General features: G+C 48.5%; 5 protein-coding genes across 5 annotated transcripts; 2 read left to right on the top strand and 3 right to left on the bottom strand.

The window, feature by feature from the left end:
* Positions 1-3902: 3902 nt before the first annotated feature.
* On the top strand, positions 3903-5374 carry PADG_01599 (uncharacterized protein; the record flags this gene model as incomplete). Its single annotated transcript, XM_010758684.1, has 3 exons — positions 3903-4317; positions 4376-4515; positions 4586-5374. 3 exons carry the CDS (start codon positions 3903-3905, stop codon positions 5372-5374), a joined length of 1344 nt encoding a protein of 447 aa, XP_010756986.1.
* Positions 5375-6387: 1013 nt separating this feature from the next.
* PADG_01600 (3-demethylubiquinone-9 3-O-methyltransferase) lies at positions 6388-7596 on the bottom strand (the record flags this gene model as incomplete). Its single annotated transcript, XM_010758685.1, has 1 exon — positions 6388-7596. The coding sequence occupies one exon, from the start codon at positions 7594-7596 to the stop codon at positions 6388-6390; it is 1209 nt and encodes a 402-aa protein (XP_010756987.1).
* Positions 7597-8267: 671 nt separating this feature from the next.
* PADG_01601 (uncharacterized protein) lies at positions 8268-10361 on the bottom strand (the record flags this gene model as incomplete). The annotated part of the gene is made up of 1 exon (XM_010759212.1): positions 8268-10361. The coding sequence occupies one exon, from the start codon at positions 10359-10361 to the stop codon at positions 8268-8270; it is 2094 nt and encodes a 697-aa protein (XP_010757514.1).
* Positions 10362-11855: 1494 nt separating this feature from the next.
* On the bottom strand, positions 11856-15935 carry PADG_01602 (potassium/sodium efflux P-type ATPase, fungal-type; the record flags this gene model as incomplete). Its single annotated transcript, XM_010758686.1, has 4 exons — positions 11856-13300; positions 13473-14450; positions 14534-15290; positions 15711-15935. 4 exons carry the CDS (start codon positions 15933-15935, stop codon positions 11856-11858), a joined length of 3405 nt encoding a protein of 1134 aa, XP_010756988.1.
* A 1625-nt stretch (positions 15936-17560) lies between these two features.
* Positions 17561-17800, top strand: PADG_01603 (uncharacterized protein; the record flags this gene model as incomplete). Its single annotated transcript, XM_010758687.1, has 1 exon — positions 17561-17800. One exon carries the CDS (start codon positions 17561-17563, stop codon positions 17798-17800), a length of 240 nt encoding a protein of 79 aa, XP_010756989.1.
* Positions 17801-18033: the final 233 nt, after the last annotated feature.

Raw genomic sequence — 18033 nt, forward strand, 5'->3', positions numbered from 1 at the left:
TCGGCTCCCTCTCCCTTCCCCGGGGCCCCCCACCACCAACCGCCAACCACCAACAACTAGCCTTTCCTTTATGTTCTTGTCCATCATGAAATGGCTAAGGTTGCAGTTCCTCTGGAGAGGTGTTTGCAATATAGATTAACATCCATATAAGGAAATAGATATTGAAATACACTCAAGAATACCAGGCAAAGAAAGAAAAGGCGGAGAAAGGATGCAAAATCCATGGGATTGATTTTACGAGCAAAGTCAAACGTGATCTTGTTTCTGCTTTCGAGTTTCACCAACTCACACTGAACCATGGAGGCATAGAATGCATGATCCCAGCCTTGTCCCAAGAGGTGCCCCGCGGGGCATTCTCTCTGCTGGGGTTTTGGGTTTCTCACAACAGTGCGCAAACGCGTCAGGATGCTATTCATCGGGAGTCACGTTCGCGGCTTGCGATCTGTATTACAATGGATATGCTGGGATATTTGGTATTGTATTGTTGGTACGGAGTACCGTACGTTCTTTGAAAGGGAGGAGAAAGAGGACGGACTCTTGATCAACAACTAGGACTGCTGCCTCCGCTGCAAAATCATGACTGAGCAGTAAGGGGCCTTGTCGGGCTGTCCGGGTTCCCGGGGATCCATGTCTCTCGATGGAAATCAGTCTCCTTTCTTGACAAATTCCTGTTCATAATCCTTCAAGCCCAAGCGCCACCAAACAATTTTTGAGACAGTGGCACGGGACAAGCTCTATGATTATTGGCTGGTGGCCTGTTGTTTTCCTTCCAGAATATTGCCTATTGCAATTAACCCGGAATCAAAGGGGGAAAGAAAGAAAAAAGAAAAGAAAAATTAAACAGAAGAAGAAAAAGAAAAAAAATAATAATAAAAAAAAAGAAAAAAAATAATAAAAAAAGTAGCACGATCTGTTAGAAGGGACGTGGGAGTTGTTATTTAATGCAGGTCAAAATACCTCAAAGTGAGCTGCAGTGACTTCCAGGTTCCAACATCGGTGCTGTCTGTACATGTAGGTTGGTATCTAGGAAGCGGAGTCCCAAAGCCAGAAACCGGGGGTTATGGCGGCGATTTGCCAGGGGTTTGAACACCCCTCGTGGAAGCATGGATGGAACATTTCTGGGCCCCCAACCTGAAACAGGCGTTGACGGGTGTTTGACACTGTTCGGGCTAGCCGCTGAGGTGAGGAGGGTCACGTCCATCCTATGGTTGCTGTATGGTTTCCGCCATGGGTCCGTTGGACTTCTGCCTTTCCACATTACCCACATTATGACAAAGTCACCAAGATGATGATGATGACGATGATGACGATCAATGTTTGCTGTGGTATTATTTGTGTTTTTTGCCGCCGCCGCTGGTGTTGCTGGCTGTGCTTGGAGTTTGTATTTTTGATCCAGGAATGGATTCGCGTGGTGAGGCCTCCTTGCTTAACATTCTTGGTGCTTCTTTTCATTCCTCAGATATGAAGCCCGGAGACGAACGGGGGGATATGACCAGATCCCCAGATCCCATGAAATCTGACAGGAGTGTATGGAGTGAGTATGTGAAAATGAGAGAGCACGGGCTGAGCCAGAGAACTTTGAATAGAGTTAGTCTGATGGTTGTTGCAGCAGTATTATGACGTTTAGGAGTGCGTGCTGCTGCTGGTCTGTCCTGTGTCCACGATTATCTTCTTCCCCTACTCGTATGAACCAGGGAAAAATTCAAGAGAAAAATGTCAAAAAGAATTAATTCACTCTTCATCTCACCCTCATGGAACCTCCCTCGTCCGGCGTGGAGGGGCTTTTTATTTTTGAATTGTTTGCTCCAGGCCCTCCCTTCCAGCGCAGCATCTTCCAGAAAACTTCTGGTGATCCTTTTGGCTCGGGGCTGTGGTTAAAGGCCTGTGGGTGCTTGGCTGCGGGTCAGGACGTAATTTTTAACTTTTTAACTGGGCAAAAAGTTAGTCCTTTCTGCTCAATTCGCTGGTAGCCGGTATGTACGGGTCTTGGAGGCTGTAGCTAGCCAGCTAGTTAACTTATTATAAGTTAGACTTACTTTCTGATAGTTAAGGTTAGTCGACAATCGCCGCCCTCCTCGAGGGTTAACTAACGATCCCTCAACCAAAACAAACCAACCCGCACCAAACCCTCACCTTTATTAGCCGGTCTATCGCCGCAACGTCGGATCCCAACTGCTACGTAAATCATCATCACTCTCCTCCCTGTTGTCTGAATACACACGCCTACCTTTGCGACGACTCTTCACCTGCCAGACATTTTATGTCATACTACATTGTCACGCCCAACCAACCCCAGTTCATTTTTCTTTCTCCCTCGTCATCAAGTGGTGAGTTGATTTCCACGATCCCTTAGCTCAACCCATTCAGACTTTTCTGATATTACACGTCTTCAACGGGATCGCCCCCTTGTTTCCCATAAAGCCAGTTGCAAAAGGGCCACTGGCTCCTGGTGGTGCGGGGAACCAGATGGACATGGGTTGTTGATCTCCTCTGCTGTCGCCTCCTGGAAACAAGCATAGTTTTCAGTGCCTGCGGTGTGGATCTGTCGATTTAGTAGTTCTTGTTATATTGTTTTATATTGGCATGACGTGAACCAGTCACTAAACATCATCGAGAATAGGACTAAAAACGTGCGGCAATTGAATCTATAACTGATTCACCTCGACCCTCTTTTTGCTCTCTGTCCTCGAACAAACCTCTGCCAGATCAACCTTTACAGACGCCCACACCCCCACACCCACACACCCACACACACGAGACATACCCGCATCACTCCAGAGGCAACCAGACCCTGAACAAAACGAGGGTATTTGGAAATTTTCATCCCCCAGAACTCCCTTGCTCTTTCTGAGCGGGTTTCCCCGACCCTCATTTCCAACGAGTCGCCCTGTCCAGCTTTGTCATACCCTTCCGAGAAGCGTCCCTGCAAATCCATCCACGGAATTTTTTTTTTTTTTTCCCTTGGAGACACAGAGCGGTCATTGCGGGGATTTAGATAGCCTGCTTGGAACCTCGTCTGTGCTGCTATTGCTCCGCGTGGTCCCTACCTCGGCTTGTAGTCTCGTGGAAGAATCTTGAGTTCAAGGAGTCTCTGCTGCGGATACCCGTCCCTGGCCAAGGGCGTGACTTGCACTTAACTGCTAGCTGGATTGCGACCATCTGCGCGCTGTCCCGTAGTCTGTGACATTTTAGACGGCCTGATTTATCTCGTCATTACTCTGGCCTTCCCTGCAACTTGTTCAAGGTTGCGTTTCGGAAGAGATTCTTCTGATCATAAACTGATCCAAGTATTGAATCAGTTACGCCACGGAAAGCCTAGGGATAACTATATGAATCCAAGTGCCTTCTATGCATGACCGAAATCCCCGATATCTCACAAATCTGAGCCTGATCCACCGGTTCCCGCCCCTCACACTCATCTTGATTGATGAGATAAGACTTTCTAACAAATCTAAAGTTGATTGTTCATATCTATTTCAAGTCTTAACAGTTAAGACAGAAGGTGCGTTTTCAGCTGTGATTTCTATTGATACATTTGTTGTTGTGGAATCACTTGTTATGGTGAACATGTTCCTGTTAAAAAATGGTTGTATTTTGAGTTTCCCTCCCCTTGAGGTCACTCACTATACACACCATCGACTATATTCTTTCCCCATACATTTCCCACTGCGAAATGTTCTTTTCCCCGGGTTTCCTAACCAGTACGTACTAAGCTAATGTTTGCAGGTGTAGAAAATTTGATTCTTGAGCTGGATCTGCTCTCTGAAAGGAGATAATTTCTTCTGCACCATCCTTCGTACGGCTGACGATCTGCTCGGAGCAACGACTGTCGATAATCTCGGCTTAGCTGGTGTTTTGTTCTAGTATATCTTCTTCTGGATACATGGTCATATACTTGCACCATGGATATTACTACGATTCTAAACAAAAAAGGAACAGCCGCCGTTGCAGCTGCAGAGGCTCATCTACAGCAACATTTAGTCCACGCCACTCATATGAAATCAAAAACGCCTTCAGAAATAAGCTCTGAACACGGAACGCCCCAGAATGGAGATCAGTCGAATATTTATCATCCTACCTCACAACCCAACCCTCAACTAGTTGGTTCCTCGAAATACCATCATTCTCAATCACAGGGGCACGCAGGGATTCCTCCCGTTCGATCTAACTATGTTCAGGACGGCCAGGGAATCGTCAAATACCTCCAAAATGGAAACGGAGGCAATGGAAGGTCAAGCGGGGAACCTGTCCCCAAAACTTTTCATTGTTCAACATGCAGTAAAGGGTTCGCTCGTCGGAGTGATCTTGCTAGACACGGTATGGAATATTAACCCTCATTCGATGCCGTTGATTTGGTTTCTGACATCGTCCTTAGAGCGTATCCATAGCGGAATCAGGCCCCACGTTTGTGATTGGCCAGGTTGCGGAAAGCAATTTATCCAGCGGTCTGCATTGACCGTTCATACACGTGTTCACACGGGCGAGAAACCACATATGTGCGACCGATGCGGGAAGGTGAGCTAGTTTGCCCCTTTGCAAAGTATGGCTTATGTTGCCCATGCTAAGAGTTTTCGTACAATAATAGCCTTTCAGTGATTCAAGCTCCCTTGCTAGGCATCGCAGGATACATTCAGGAAAACGGCCATACAAATGTCCATACGCGAATTGCCAGAAAACCTTTACACGTCGGACGACTTTGACACGACACCAGAATCATCATACTGGAACGATCGAGGAGGCTGCGGCCGAGACCGAAGCCAACTTGCGCCAAAACAAGGAGAGAGCTGTTCGTCCACCTGATGGAATGTATTCAGAGGCTGGTTCCACTCAATCGACGCCTTCTCCAGGTCAACGCCTTTCTTTATCTCCCGGAAATGAATTACCTCCCATGTATCTACCTCGCCAAATGAGTGATTACTACATGGGTAATACGCCGATTCCCGCACACCTGCGAGGTGACTTCCAGCAAGCCAGCCCACGGGCGTCTCCATCTACCTCATCGCCTCCACTTTCCACATACAGCAGTGTGCCCCACGCTCGACCGTCCATGACATCGCATCCAAGTGGATACGGACCACCTCAGCCGGTTGAACCTCCAGCAAACAGCGATCCCCGGCCAAACAGCGTAGCTGGAAGCCCACACATTACGAGCATGGGATGGGCATCACCAACTCTTCACAGTATTGGCTCACCGGATTCTGCTTCAGCAACCGAATATTCATACCCAGAACCCTCTGCACCTTCTTACCCATCTCAAATACCGCCTCACATGTATTTCCCCAACTCGACAATACGAAGGCCACAGAGTACCGAACCGGAGAACTATGAGCCGAAACCCAAACTGAATGGAGATTCATGGACTACGCCTGTTTAATTGGGGTATGTCACCACTTCCTGAAAGGAAGAATAAATAAACTCACTCGGATGATGTGGCTGCCTACAAAATGCGGTGTCCTTCTCCTCAACTTTTACTGCTATGTTTCCTTTTTTGTCTTTCTGCATTTGGTTGTTTGTTTCGTAGATACCCTACCGCTATCTCGTGAACATTGACGACGGGTTGTTGTACACTAAGAATACCACGCTTTATTCCACCCTTTGCATATGTCTTTTTTATCGTTGCCGCATACGTCGTTTCTGGCTACTTCTGAGAGCCGTTTTCTTCTCCAAAATAAAAACTCCCTATATCTGTTACTTCCTGTATTTTCTTTTCATATATCAAGTTTGTTGTCCTCATCTGTTAGCATTTGTGTTTATTTTGTTTGTTGCCCCCCTTCTCCCCCTTGAACAGGACGTTTGTTGAGTTCTACAGATGGTAATGAAAACTTTGAGAGGAGGAACGTCAATACGGAGTATGTATGGGTGCCTTCAGTCGGGTTGGCATTTGAAATGGTTCTTTTCTCTATCCTTCGACTTGATATGCGTGGGATTGACTGCGCTGAACAAAACGCTATATTTTTAATATTATTAATATTATTATTACTATTATTTACCCCAATCCCTGTTTAGTTTCTTGCCGTGCAGTAGATTGTTTTCTCGTAATATTTGTGGTGTTTGAATCTGGAATGTAAGTCAACTGCTGTGTGTGGTATTAGTGCTTGTGTGATTTTAGGTGACGTTCAATTCTTTTATTACCATGATTCAGATAGGTTTGATGCTTCAAATGTCTGCTATTTTATTGAAAGGAGGGACATGGAAATAATTCACCCTTATCTATTCAAATATGAACACCTAGAGTAAGGTGACTTTGTGCCTTTCCATAGGCTCGAACCGAAATGAAGGCACATGTGTGTACAGTACAATATAAGATACAGTATAGAGCAATTGACAATGCAATGATAATGCAGCTACGCTCATAAACACTCTCGAAATAAGCAAATAAATAAAGTCCTACTCGGGGGCCTTCCCCCTCTGCACCGCCCAAAAATAATTCCCCAACCTCTCCGTCCCAGGAATCAACTTCCACCCCAATCCGGGAAAATACATCGCTCCCACACACTTCCACCTCATCCCAGTTCCATCTCCGCCGTCACTACTCCCATCAATCTCCCTCAGCCCCTTCCCAGCCCACCTCTTCAATTCATCCTCGTTCACAAATTTATCCCAATCATGCGTACCCCGCGGCACCACACCAATCGGCCATGGGGCTTCCGCAATAACCTGATTAACAATGTATGACGGCAGTGTGCGCGCGATTGTCGAGCCTATAAGCCAGCCTCCTGGTTGTAGGAGTTGGAGGCATTGCTTTATGAAGGAGCATGGGGAGGATGTGTGTGGGTTGACGTGTTCGAGGACTTCAAAGAGTGTTATTATGTCGAACTGCTGGTGTGGGGAAGATGTGGATGTGGATGTGGATGGGGGTTGGGAGGGCTGTTGGAGTGACGGCGAGGATGTGGATGTGGATGTGGATGTGGATGATGATGCTGCGGATGCGGATGTGGATGCGGGCGAAGGGGAATGGGAGGCAAGAAGCGCCTCTAGTGTTGTGTTTTCATATTTAAATCGGCCTGATTGAAGGTGGGAATGCACAAGTGGGTCGGCGCGGGCATGAGAGGTTGCGATTTTTATCATTACCGGGGAGGGGTCGATGGCTAGGATCGAGGAAGCATGTGTTGCAGGTGACAAATTTTGGTTTAAGTTTGAATTTGCGCTTGTGGCTGTGTTTAGATCGGAGGTAATTGTCCGTGGAAGTGGTGGGATAGTGCGTGCGAGGGATTCAGCGAAGATGCCGCCGCCGCATCCTATGTCGAGGTACCGTAGGCCCCGGTTGGTATTTGTGGATGCGGTTCCATTTGCACCACTGCTGTTAGTAAGTACGTCGCTTGTCTCGTAGTTATGAGAAGAGAGGGGATTAGATTCCGCAATACAGGACGCTATAAAGTCATGGCGGAGGGGGTTCATGAGATGTAGGATGCGCGACGGCCCCAACGGATCCCACCAGCCGCTAGCTAGGGAGGAGAAATGGGTGAGCTCGTCTGTAGATACGGAGGAGTGGTACCAGACTCTATTGAATTGTGTGGTTATGCTCTTCGGGACATGGCGAAGGAGGAGGGAAATGCTCCGCCCGGCGGATCCGCAGGGGCGAAAGGAGAGAGCCATTGCTCCCTGGCTCAGTACAGTACACTTCCTGCACTAGGTGACAGGGTACTTAGGGAGTGAGGTGAAGTTTCTGGTGGTTGGTTACCCTCAGATAGTATTATGGATAGAGTTTTCGGAGGTAAAATTGGCGGCCTATAAGCCACTGGGGATAGTTATATGCTGCTAGAACTCAAGAAGAGAGGGAGATATGCCATGCCTCCCGAAGCGCAATCCAAATCCCTCGTTATCAGCAACCGGCAGATCAAGGAATCTCACTTGACTGCTGCTATCCACAGCGTATTCTGCTGTTGATGTAGTTACGGCATGTCACATGGGATTTTTAGTTATGTTGAAGTTGACGTTGATATGCAAACATGACAAACAGACCCAGCAGCGGCTTTGCGATGCGATGACAAAAATATCTGGATGCTTCAACCACGGTATCTCTTGAGGACTATGTATGGCAGCTATCTTGAACGATTACTGAAATGGGTACTAACATTGAGGATAAACCTCTCCATTCGACATCTCGAGGAAATCTTCTCCTATTGTAGTTTTGTTGCTTGTGTATGTTATATGGCCCTTGTGCACGTAATTCCAGAGGCGCTGTATGTATATTTTATGTACAGTACAATGTTATCAACACTGCTTCAAGCATATCAAGAACAAACAATTTCTCCTCAACATTGGATTTAAGACTTCGACACCGAGCACCGTTCAGAGGCAGTGACAGAAGGATTCGACTCCGAAGTGGCCTTCAGTTCAATTACAGCAGTGAGTGCAGCGCCTCTGTCTGCAGCTACCGCAACATCCACTGTCATCCATTTTCCATTTTCGGCGGTGGTTAAGGCATTGGGCAACTCGACCCTCCAGCCTTTGCCCTTCACACTGGCGCTGAGCCGGTATACGTCCGACTTTAGGTACGCAGATACATCTTGTGGGTGGTGGTTTCCACCGCCGGCAGCTGAGTATGAACCGGTATTATGGACCCTGAATGAACAAATAACGCCCATGCGAGTTGGCGTGTTGGGAAAGCTGGATTTCATCTGGCCACGCTTGACCTCGACGCCACGTTTGTGCTTGTCCTTTGTGTCGAGAGACCGGACAGCAGTTGTATACGAAAGTACGCCCTTATTCTCCCGGTGGATATCGATGATATAAAAGTGGAGGCTATTGGCTTCATCGACGTACTCGAACTCACTGCCGGAGCGGGTGCCAGCATGGAAAAGGGCATCAGCCAACTGGCGGTAGTCACCAACAGTGATCATCGATGGTGTTCCATCTGGCCTATAGAAGTCGACGAGTTTCAAATCTTGCGGGTTCGCATCAATAGTCCACTGGAAAGTACCTCGGGACTCAGTCTTGACTTTGCTAATCATGACGCCCGAGTCTGGAGTGAAGGAGTCTGGGCCCATGCGGTCGATAACCTCGATGTCGTAGCCAGTGTAGCCTCCACCGTCGCAGAATGGGTCAGTCTTCGTATCACAAGCGGGCGACCTGTCAGCATCCATAGCAATTCGAATGCCAATCAGTTCCCCATTAGTAGGAGCGACAGAGCGTGCGGTTAAACGGGCAACGACAATGCCCGAGTTGGCCAACCCTTCGCGTGACAACTGAACGAGAGTTTTGGCGTCGAGCAGTTTGAGTTGATTCTTATCGCGTATGGTGTGCAGAGATCCCAAGGAGCCGCCCTGGGTGGGTGGGATCTGCCAACGTGTATGAGGGCCTCCTGGACCGTTAAAGCTTCCGCGAGACAACATGGACCAAGGTCCAGTAAAAGCCCGCCTGGCCGGGACACCGTAGGGATTGTTGTAATTATCAGGAATGTTAAGTAGATGGCTCAGTTCATGGGCATATGTGCCCATACCCGAGCTCTCACTTTGGGTTGATGATCCGCCCCCAGCATTGGGCCAGATGCAGGCCGCTGAGGCCCACGAAGTCCACTCGACATAGCGGGTTTTTGCCGAATTAGACAGCGATTCATTGCCGGTTCTTGGAGGCCCGAACTCGCTAGGGATATCTGCTGGAGTCTGGAAGCGCATTTCGCCAAACTCCTGCCATGATGATGACTCATCCTGACCGGCAGACAGGATAAATATGAGTTCAAAGGAGTCTGCTGCCTGGTCACCAATATCCACACGCCAGGCACCAAGCGCGTCCGTGCGGAGATTAATATCACACTCCTCGCCGGGAGGGCATGCTCCCTGGTTCATATCCGAGCCAAGACCGTACTGGTATGATTTCGAGGTCATTTTGTATGGACCAAAAGGCGTGAGATCGACACCAAAATGGCCCATCGAGTCCGTCATCCAGTACTCATGAAGTGTATGTCCATGGTTGAGATCAATGGGTTTGTTGAGGAAATCACGGTAAAAGGATGGCACCTCTTCACGCTTGATTCCAGCCGGAGCATTTGGCTGCGGATTACCGAAGACTGTCGATCCTGGCGCCTGAGTAATGACAAACGGCATGTCGGGGTAGTCGACAGTGACCAGTGCAATGTTAAAGTTGCGTACTGAGCCTTTCTTATTGGGGTCCGACCAGTTGGTTCCTGGAGGGGCTTTCCAGTCAGCCCAGGTCATATTGTCTGGGTTGACCCAGTTCTGCGGATCGAGAATGGCAAAAGGGTCAATGTTGCTGTTACTGGGACGATCGCCAATGCCATTCGTTTCATCTTCGATGGGGAGAGCCCTTGCAGGTTGGCTAAGTCGAGATAGTGACAGGACACTGACGAGGAGGGTTCCTAGGGCCCCCTGGCGGAGGGCAGATGCATCCATGAGCTGCATCCTTTCTTTCAGCAGTGAGGATTGATAGAAGCCCAGAGGACTAATGTTCGGCGTGAATCGAGTGTCCACCCTGCTTGAACAGGAAACACGCCAGGCGGGGGAATTTGACTCCCAAGGAACCCCAGAGATGCGACAGCCCAACCTGCTATTTTATTATTACTGCTCAAACGCCAACGGATGGTGTCCATGTCCCGTATGTAAAGTACAAACACTCTGAACCCAGCACACCCTGTAGACATGGACTCCATAAGTAACTACCCTCGTCACGACAACTGGAACGGACAGTTTGCGCCTATCAGCTGACGAGTTGTGGACCAGGCCAAAGCATCCATGTAGTACGATGCAACCTCAAGGCCGGCATAACTTTGGCAGGATATGTGTCTTCTGCAACCATCCAACGTCGATTGGGTGTTTCGACGCCGTCTTCGTCGGCGTTAAAATTAAGTAGTTAAACAAGCCCCAAACCCCAACCCCAAGCGCTTTGCCAAGATAAGCTTAAATTTTTGCCCCTGTAGAGATCCATCCTGTAAGTAGTTCAGTTAATCTTAACCGTCGGATGAAGAGAACTCTCCAACCACATCCCCCCCCTGTGCGCTGCTGGCTCCCTGGAAGCTAGGTAGGTCTCCCCCCATTGGTCGGGATTAGTTGTGTCAACAGCGTAGTTTCAAATTTACCTTTCTTCGCCGTCAGAGATAGTTAACTATCGATAGTTAGATGCTAAAGCTAAAGCAGTGTTGGCTCAAGAAGTCGCTCAAACACTACCAATAATCCGCGATTCGTGTTTTGCTATTTCTTCATGGAACCATCAAGGTACCTAATGACGCTCTCTGGACAATAGCAAATGCAGATTTATTAGGGTCAAGTTCCCAAGGTGACTTGGGAGATAAATGCTGAACTCACCTGACAAACAGATGCATGATGATCCTTCGGAACTTGTTGGACCCAATCTTTTGACTCTTAAGAAAGCAGCAACGAAAATTTTGAAAAGGAAAAAAAGTCAGGATCCAGAGGCAAATATATAATTACACATATATTTATATATATATACTCATCTTACATATGCAGGTATATACGTAGCTCATGACTCGTATCTAACTACTTCAAAGATAGATAGCTCAACCATACAAATGTCCGAGCCCCTCTTCTCCCTTTCTTAAACAATTATAAACAGGAGAAAATCGAACAACTATTTTCGTCGGAAGCCTTAATTGGACCCCCTCCTTCAAATGGCTGTCAACAAATCTGTTCCCAGGAGTTCCACAAAACCAATGCAAAAACGCCCGAGTCAAAGCAACAACAGCAAAAAAAATAAAAACATAAATATAAAAATATAAAAATTAAAAACCACAACAAACCGAGAAAATTAAAGGTATCCTGTACAACAAACATCCCAGAACAAACAAGAGAAAGAAATTAAAGATCCGTAGTCATAAAAGAGGGGGAAAGGGGGATTTGCGGGTCAATGTGATATCATATATCCCCATGTCTCACCCCTCAAACCTCCTCCTTCACCCTCCTGGAACCCAAAGAATGGTCAGTCCTACCCCGTGGGCGTGAAGAAGTGTTATCCCTTCCACTAATGCTGGACCTCGAACTTTCAGGGATATAACTCTTCTCGCTACCCCTAGTGAGCGTGCGAGCAAAGGAGAAGAATCCCTGTCTAAGACCCAATTCATGACTTGGCCAACGTCGCCGGAAGCCCGTTGCAGGAGTGACACCTTCATAATCTTCTCCCTCCGAGAACCAGCCAGTTCGTCGCTTGGTCATCTTCCACGCCTCCACGCCAAGTATGAATATGAATATCGAGCCAAACGCCAGACCCCATTCCCATGTTATGCCACGGTGCTTGAAGACCTGCGTGTTTAGACCGGGGATGTAAACGGCGGGGAACACTGAGACGAAGCCGATGACCACGGCCCAGAAGAGGAATTTGTTCTCGTAGATGTCGTGGAAGAATGGGAAGGAAGGGAAACGATCTTCGCTGCGGTCGCGGAGCGGGTCGAGATTGAACATGCTGTTGCGGAGGTGTTTGAATTCCCAAGCAGAGAAGAGGATTAGCCATGTAAGTTCGGCAAAGACGGCGGCACGGGCGCGGAATACGACATGGCAGCTCTCATTATCAAAACCGTTGCAGTCGTGTCCTAGATCCTCCTTTCCATTTCCGGCACCGTAGATGATAATGACGAATGTGAGCAGCGTACAAGCTCCCATAATTACACCGTAGATTACCATGTCAAAGACGATTTGCCAGGTAAAAACACCCTTTTTGGTATCGTGAGGTGGACGACGCATCGAAGCCGCAGAGGCCTTCTCACGACCCAGGCCGAATGCAGGGAATGAAGACGTCAACATGTTAATCCAGAGAATCTGAAGTGGCGAGAGAGGAAAAACAGAAGTTTCATTCTCATCCTGAAACGCGAGTCCAACAATGAGTAGCACAACTTCGCCGACGTTGGAGGTGAGGAGGTGGAGAATGAACTTCTGGATATTATCGAACATCCGTCTACCTTCCTCAATTGCATTCACAATGCTGGCGAAATTATCATCCGTGAGCACAATGTCAGCGGCAGACTTAGCCACATCTGAGCCAGCCATACCCATAGCGATACCAACGTCCGCAGCTTGGAGGGACGGAGCATCATTGACTCCATCTCCTGTCATGGCACAGTATCTGTGGCGACGATGGAGGGCAGCAATCATTCGAGTTTTGGTATCTGGTGCGCATCGTGCGATTACGAGGGGAAGGGACGGTAGAGCATCAAGTTCTTTGTCAGTCATGGCGTCAAATTCCGCTGCGGTTTTCACGAGTGACTTAGCCTCCTCCGCTGACAGTGTGCCTGGGTTGCGCGGGAGGATGCCCACTTCCTTAGCGATAGCGGTCGCAGTTGACGGATGATCACCAGTTAACATGTGAACACGAATTCCAGCCATGGTACATTCTATGAACCAACAAAGTCAGTAACCTTCTCAATTATTTGAAGCATGATAAATGAATCATCTTTGTTGGAAAAGGATCTTTGTTGGAAAAGGAAGGGTTGGGGGGGTGGGGGGCGGAAAGAAACATGCCTTTGACAGCATCCTTTGTCTCCAACCTAGGGGGATCATATAAACCAGCCAGCCCAAGCAGAGTCAAGTCCTTCTCAATTTCTTCCCGTGGAATTTCAGAATGAGAATGGACATCAGGGGGACCAGCTTTCTGCGCGATTCCAAGCACACGCAGGCCCTGTTCTGCAAGGAAATTCATCTGCTCGAGAATTCTCTCTTTAGTTTCCGGAGTCATGGCCTCTTGGTGATCTCCCGTTCCGACACTAGTGCAAAGGTCGATAATTCTTTCGACAGCACCTTTCGTAAAAACACGAGTTTCGCCATCTGTCTCACGGATGTAGATAACTGACATTCGCTTCACGCTGCTATCAAAGGGATACTCAGATATTTGCTTCCAGCCATATTGCGTCTCGAGAACCCTCTTTCCAAGCCCAAATCGGTGAGCAAACACTTGCAACGCAATCTCAGTGGGATCACCCATCGTCTGCCAGGTGTTTGATTCTGGATCATGACGAACAGTTGCCAAATTACACAATGCGGCGGACTGAATGAATGCCTCGAGTTCAGGAACCATCTCAGGCATGACATCCTCCTCAATATCTTCACTCTTTTCAGGAGAAGAGTCATTCCGTTCCTCAATGCGACGTTGGTCACGTTCCTCCTTTTCAGCCGGGATATCAAATTTCAGACCAGCAGCAGAACGCAACCTGTCTTGCTCGGCACGCTTGCGCTCCCGTTCCTGTTCAGCCTCCTGCTTTGATGCTGGGGGTTGTCCTAACACTATTGTTCCTCGAGTGGGATTGTTGGCATCGTCAGACTGGTGGAGACTGTAAATACCAACACCTGGAATCCAAGCTTTCCGTGTAACCATTTGTCCCTGGGTCAAAGTTCCAGTTTTATCAGAGCAGATATTAGTAACGCCACCGAGGGCTTCGAGCGCACTCAGCTGTCGGACGACCACTTTACGTTTCCGCATCTGGGTCATACCGACAACCATAGTGATAGTTAGAACCGCAATGAGGGATTCAGGAATGATAGCAATACCTAAAGACGAATTGGAATAAAACATTAGCAAGGACGTCACCACGATAGAGTCAAAAGGGTATTCAGAAAATCCCAATGCATACCAGTCGAAATAGCATAGATAGCCACCTCACTCGTAACGTTGAAGCGATTCACGCCAAACACGATAATAGCAAGCAAGATAGCGCATCCGAATAGTACGTATGCCAATTTGCTGAGCTTGATTTGCAACGGCGTTCCCTCCGTGAGGCCAAGGAATTTCCCAACGCCGTCCCAGACACGAAGAGCACCGCCTTTGATTGGTTGAAAATTTCCGTACTTTTCCCGAGACATGGAGCGACTAGCTTTGCGCTTTTTCTTCCCTTGCATGGACTGTGCAATTTTTCCGATTTCCGTATACATTCCGGTGAAGACGATAATGCCACGACCGCGGCCCTTGGTAACAGTTGAGGACGAGTAAGCCATGTTTAGCCGGTCACCGACACCAGTGTCCAGTTCAGAGCCCGAAGGGCTGAAGTCGATATCCTTGGCTACCGGCACGGCTTCGCCCGTTAGGATCTTCTCATCACACTCGAGATTCATCGCATCGAAGAGCCTCAGATCCGCAGGGACTGTGTCTCCCATTTTGATTTGGACAATATCGCCAGGTACGACTTCGCCAGACGGGATTGTTGTTTCGTGACCGTTTCTGATCACAGTGGCGGACGGTGAGGAGAGGGAGCGAAGAGAATCCATCTTCTTCTCCGCCTTGAATTCTTGGTAGAAACCGATGAGGACATTGCCCACAATAACAGCGGTAATCACTCCTCCTTCAACATAATCGGAGACCCCATACGAAAGGGCCATGGCTAAGACTAGGACCTAGTCCAAGACAGTATGATTACTATATAGTTCCCACAAGGATGCATACACGGTGAAGTTCAAAATATAAGTTTCAAGGAGAAGCATGAATGTTGTGCAACAGGGAGCCGGGATATCACACAAGCAAAATGGTCAGGAAAACAGTAAAAATCATCTACCGCCAATGTTTTGGCAAACTACATTCTCCTCGGTATTGCCAACATCCCCGATCTAAGAGAACATGGCATATACAGCACACGACCATCAGATCGCGGAGTGGACAGTTGAGAAAAGCGCGACTACCCAGTCGCTCACTGCGACTGGATAATGATGAAAATGATCTCGAAACCGCATTTGTGAGGGTAATAGGGTAAGGAAGAAAAGAGAAAAAAAAAAAAAAAAAAGAGAGAGAGAGAGAGAGAGAGAGGAGGGAAAACGTACCAGAACCATCGCATTGGCAATCTGCTTTCCCAGCAGGGTATACCACTTCACCCCTCCGTCTCCGTCCAGACGGTTGGCGCCATATTCCTCCTGTAGCTTTGGGATGTTTGCATCCAATAAGCCCGTTTCGATATTTGTATGGAGGACTTCGGCCAACTCTTTGACAGAGAGAAGAAAGGGGTGTTTCGTATATTCCTGTTTGGCATCCGTTTTTGGGGGACCCATCACGCAGAAGCTGCTCCTTCCTTCCTTCCTTCTTTCTTTCGTTCTTTCTTTCTGTCTTTAATCGTCTTCCTCTCTTTAGTAGTTATATGGTCGGTTTCTCTTCAAGTTCTGACGGGATAATTTTTGGGGGTTTTTATCTCAGGCTATTGGGTTTTCGAACGAGTGAGTATGGCGATAGACCGGTTAAAAAGGAAGAAAGCTTGCTTGTACTAGAATTGAGTATTCGTAGCCGTAATCAAACGAGGGTAGGAGGGTTGAAACGGTTCAAAAAAGTGGAGCCGTGAGATTAGGGGGTTGAGTGGTGAGAAGATACGAGGTCAGTAGACCCATTCGGACATATAACTCTAAAGAGGTAGGAAGAGATTGGGGCGGTTAGTCAGGCTTCCAGACAATGTAATGTCAATAATGCGGACGAAAGGATCGCGTACCAAACGAAACTCTTATGTGTATGCATATGTATACATAGATAGATAGGTAGATAGTAGGTCGTCGACCCGAGATGGCTATAGAGAGAACTGTTTTGCGAGGGTGGTATCAACAGGCCGTACGGGAGTCCAGTGATCTGCGGTGGGGATGAGGGGCGCCTTTTATCTGCCTCGCATTTACGAGGAAGGAGGAAGCAGAAAGCGAAGACGAAGCCGAGTTTAAATGGCAAGTGCCACTTCGAGGTTTAAAGATAGGAAAGCTTAAATTGACGTCGCAGAAATCTTTAGTAATCCTACCGAGGAAGGTTAAAACGAACGGAAGAGGCAAGATCCAATGGAGTGGGAGCACCGAACAGCTTTTTATATATAGTAATGCCCGGCCCGTTTCCTCTCCCGATGGCTGGCCCGCCGGGAAATCCAACCCCAGTGTCTAGAAGCCAAGACACCAGATGGGGGGTTATGCTGAAATCGCCCGCCTTTTCCTGCGCGCAAAGTGCTGCATCATAGGCAGGCTAAACCAGGGTTCCTCTCTCTACAGTGGGAAACCTTGGCTCTTGGCTTGGCATATTATTCCGCGAGAGCCCAGCATTTCCGCGGCAATTGTCCTTGCTGTTGACTTTTTTCATTACTCAGCCACCATATCTCTAACTTAATCATTTGGCCTTGTGATAGCCGCCCACCCCCCCCACACCTCACGAGTCGAATCGGCCTCTGAGATCATCAATGCCAATATAAGGGCCTCTTGGAGGCATCGGTTTGTTCAATGGCAACGGCCAAAAATTGTTCCATTTCAATTGGCGAATGCGAACAGGGTTTGTTCCATGTTTTTCCAGAAATAAAACCATCCCTTTTTATCAACGGCTTGGTGTTCGTCTCTGGTGATCCATGTTCTTCCTCTTGGTGTGTGATGGACGTTGAGAAGAAGGATCCTAGTGGCTTGGCGGAAGGGCACTGCCAAGGCGCCCCATTGCACGTGGAGTGTCTCTGCCACCCGTGGATGGAATGGCTGCATGGCTGGCTGCAATGGCCTGCTTGGCTGCTTGGGGGCGGCGGGACATGTCGCGTCCATGTCTCGAAGATATGCACTGCATGAAATAGTGCCAGAAAGCACCGAAACTTAGAAATGTGTTTTTCTCCTCCTCTCAGCATAAACCTTCCCTCTGAACCCACCCCCCACCCTCCCTGATATGCAAAGGCCAAATGCCGCCAACAAGTCCCCTTGCAGAGAAACACCTCCCTGTTCTCGCTCTCCCGCATCCCCTCTTCCTAGAACATGCGTGGACACCCGTGGGACCGCAGCTGAACTCCCGATGTTCCTCCGAGACCCGCGCCAAGGGCCTAAGCCTCTTCCTATTCGTCAGTGCAGTGGAAACACGGCCACGTGATCCACCGCCTCCTGATCCGCGTCCAGTGGTTGAGCGGCCCAGAGCCGTGGCATAGAGTCATTCAACGTACGTCATCGTGCGGGGGCGACTGTGGCCTGAGCAGCGGAGATATCTTGGCATGCCAAGGGCGGTTCCTCTTAGCGCGGGGTCTATTGGGGGAGAATCTTTGAAGATGGAGTTGAGGATTTGCCGATGGCTCCCTGGGATATGAATTTGTGCACGCAATGCTGGGGGGGGGGGGGGGGGGGGGGGAAGGGTCCTTTTATATATGAAGTTGAATTTCTCTGC

This window comes from Paracoccidioides brasiliensis (genome assembly GCF_000150735.1).
Source record: "Paracoccidioides brasiliensis Pb18 unplaced genomic scaffold supercont2.2, whole genome shotgun sequence".
Taxonomy (NCBI): Eukaryota; Fungi; Ascomycota; class Eurotiomycetes; order Onygenales; family Ajellomycetaceae; genus Paracoccidioides; species Paracoccidioides brasiliensis.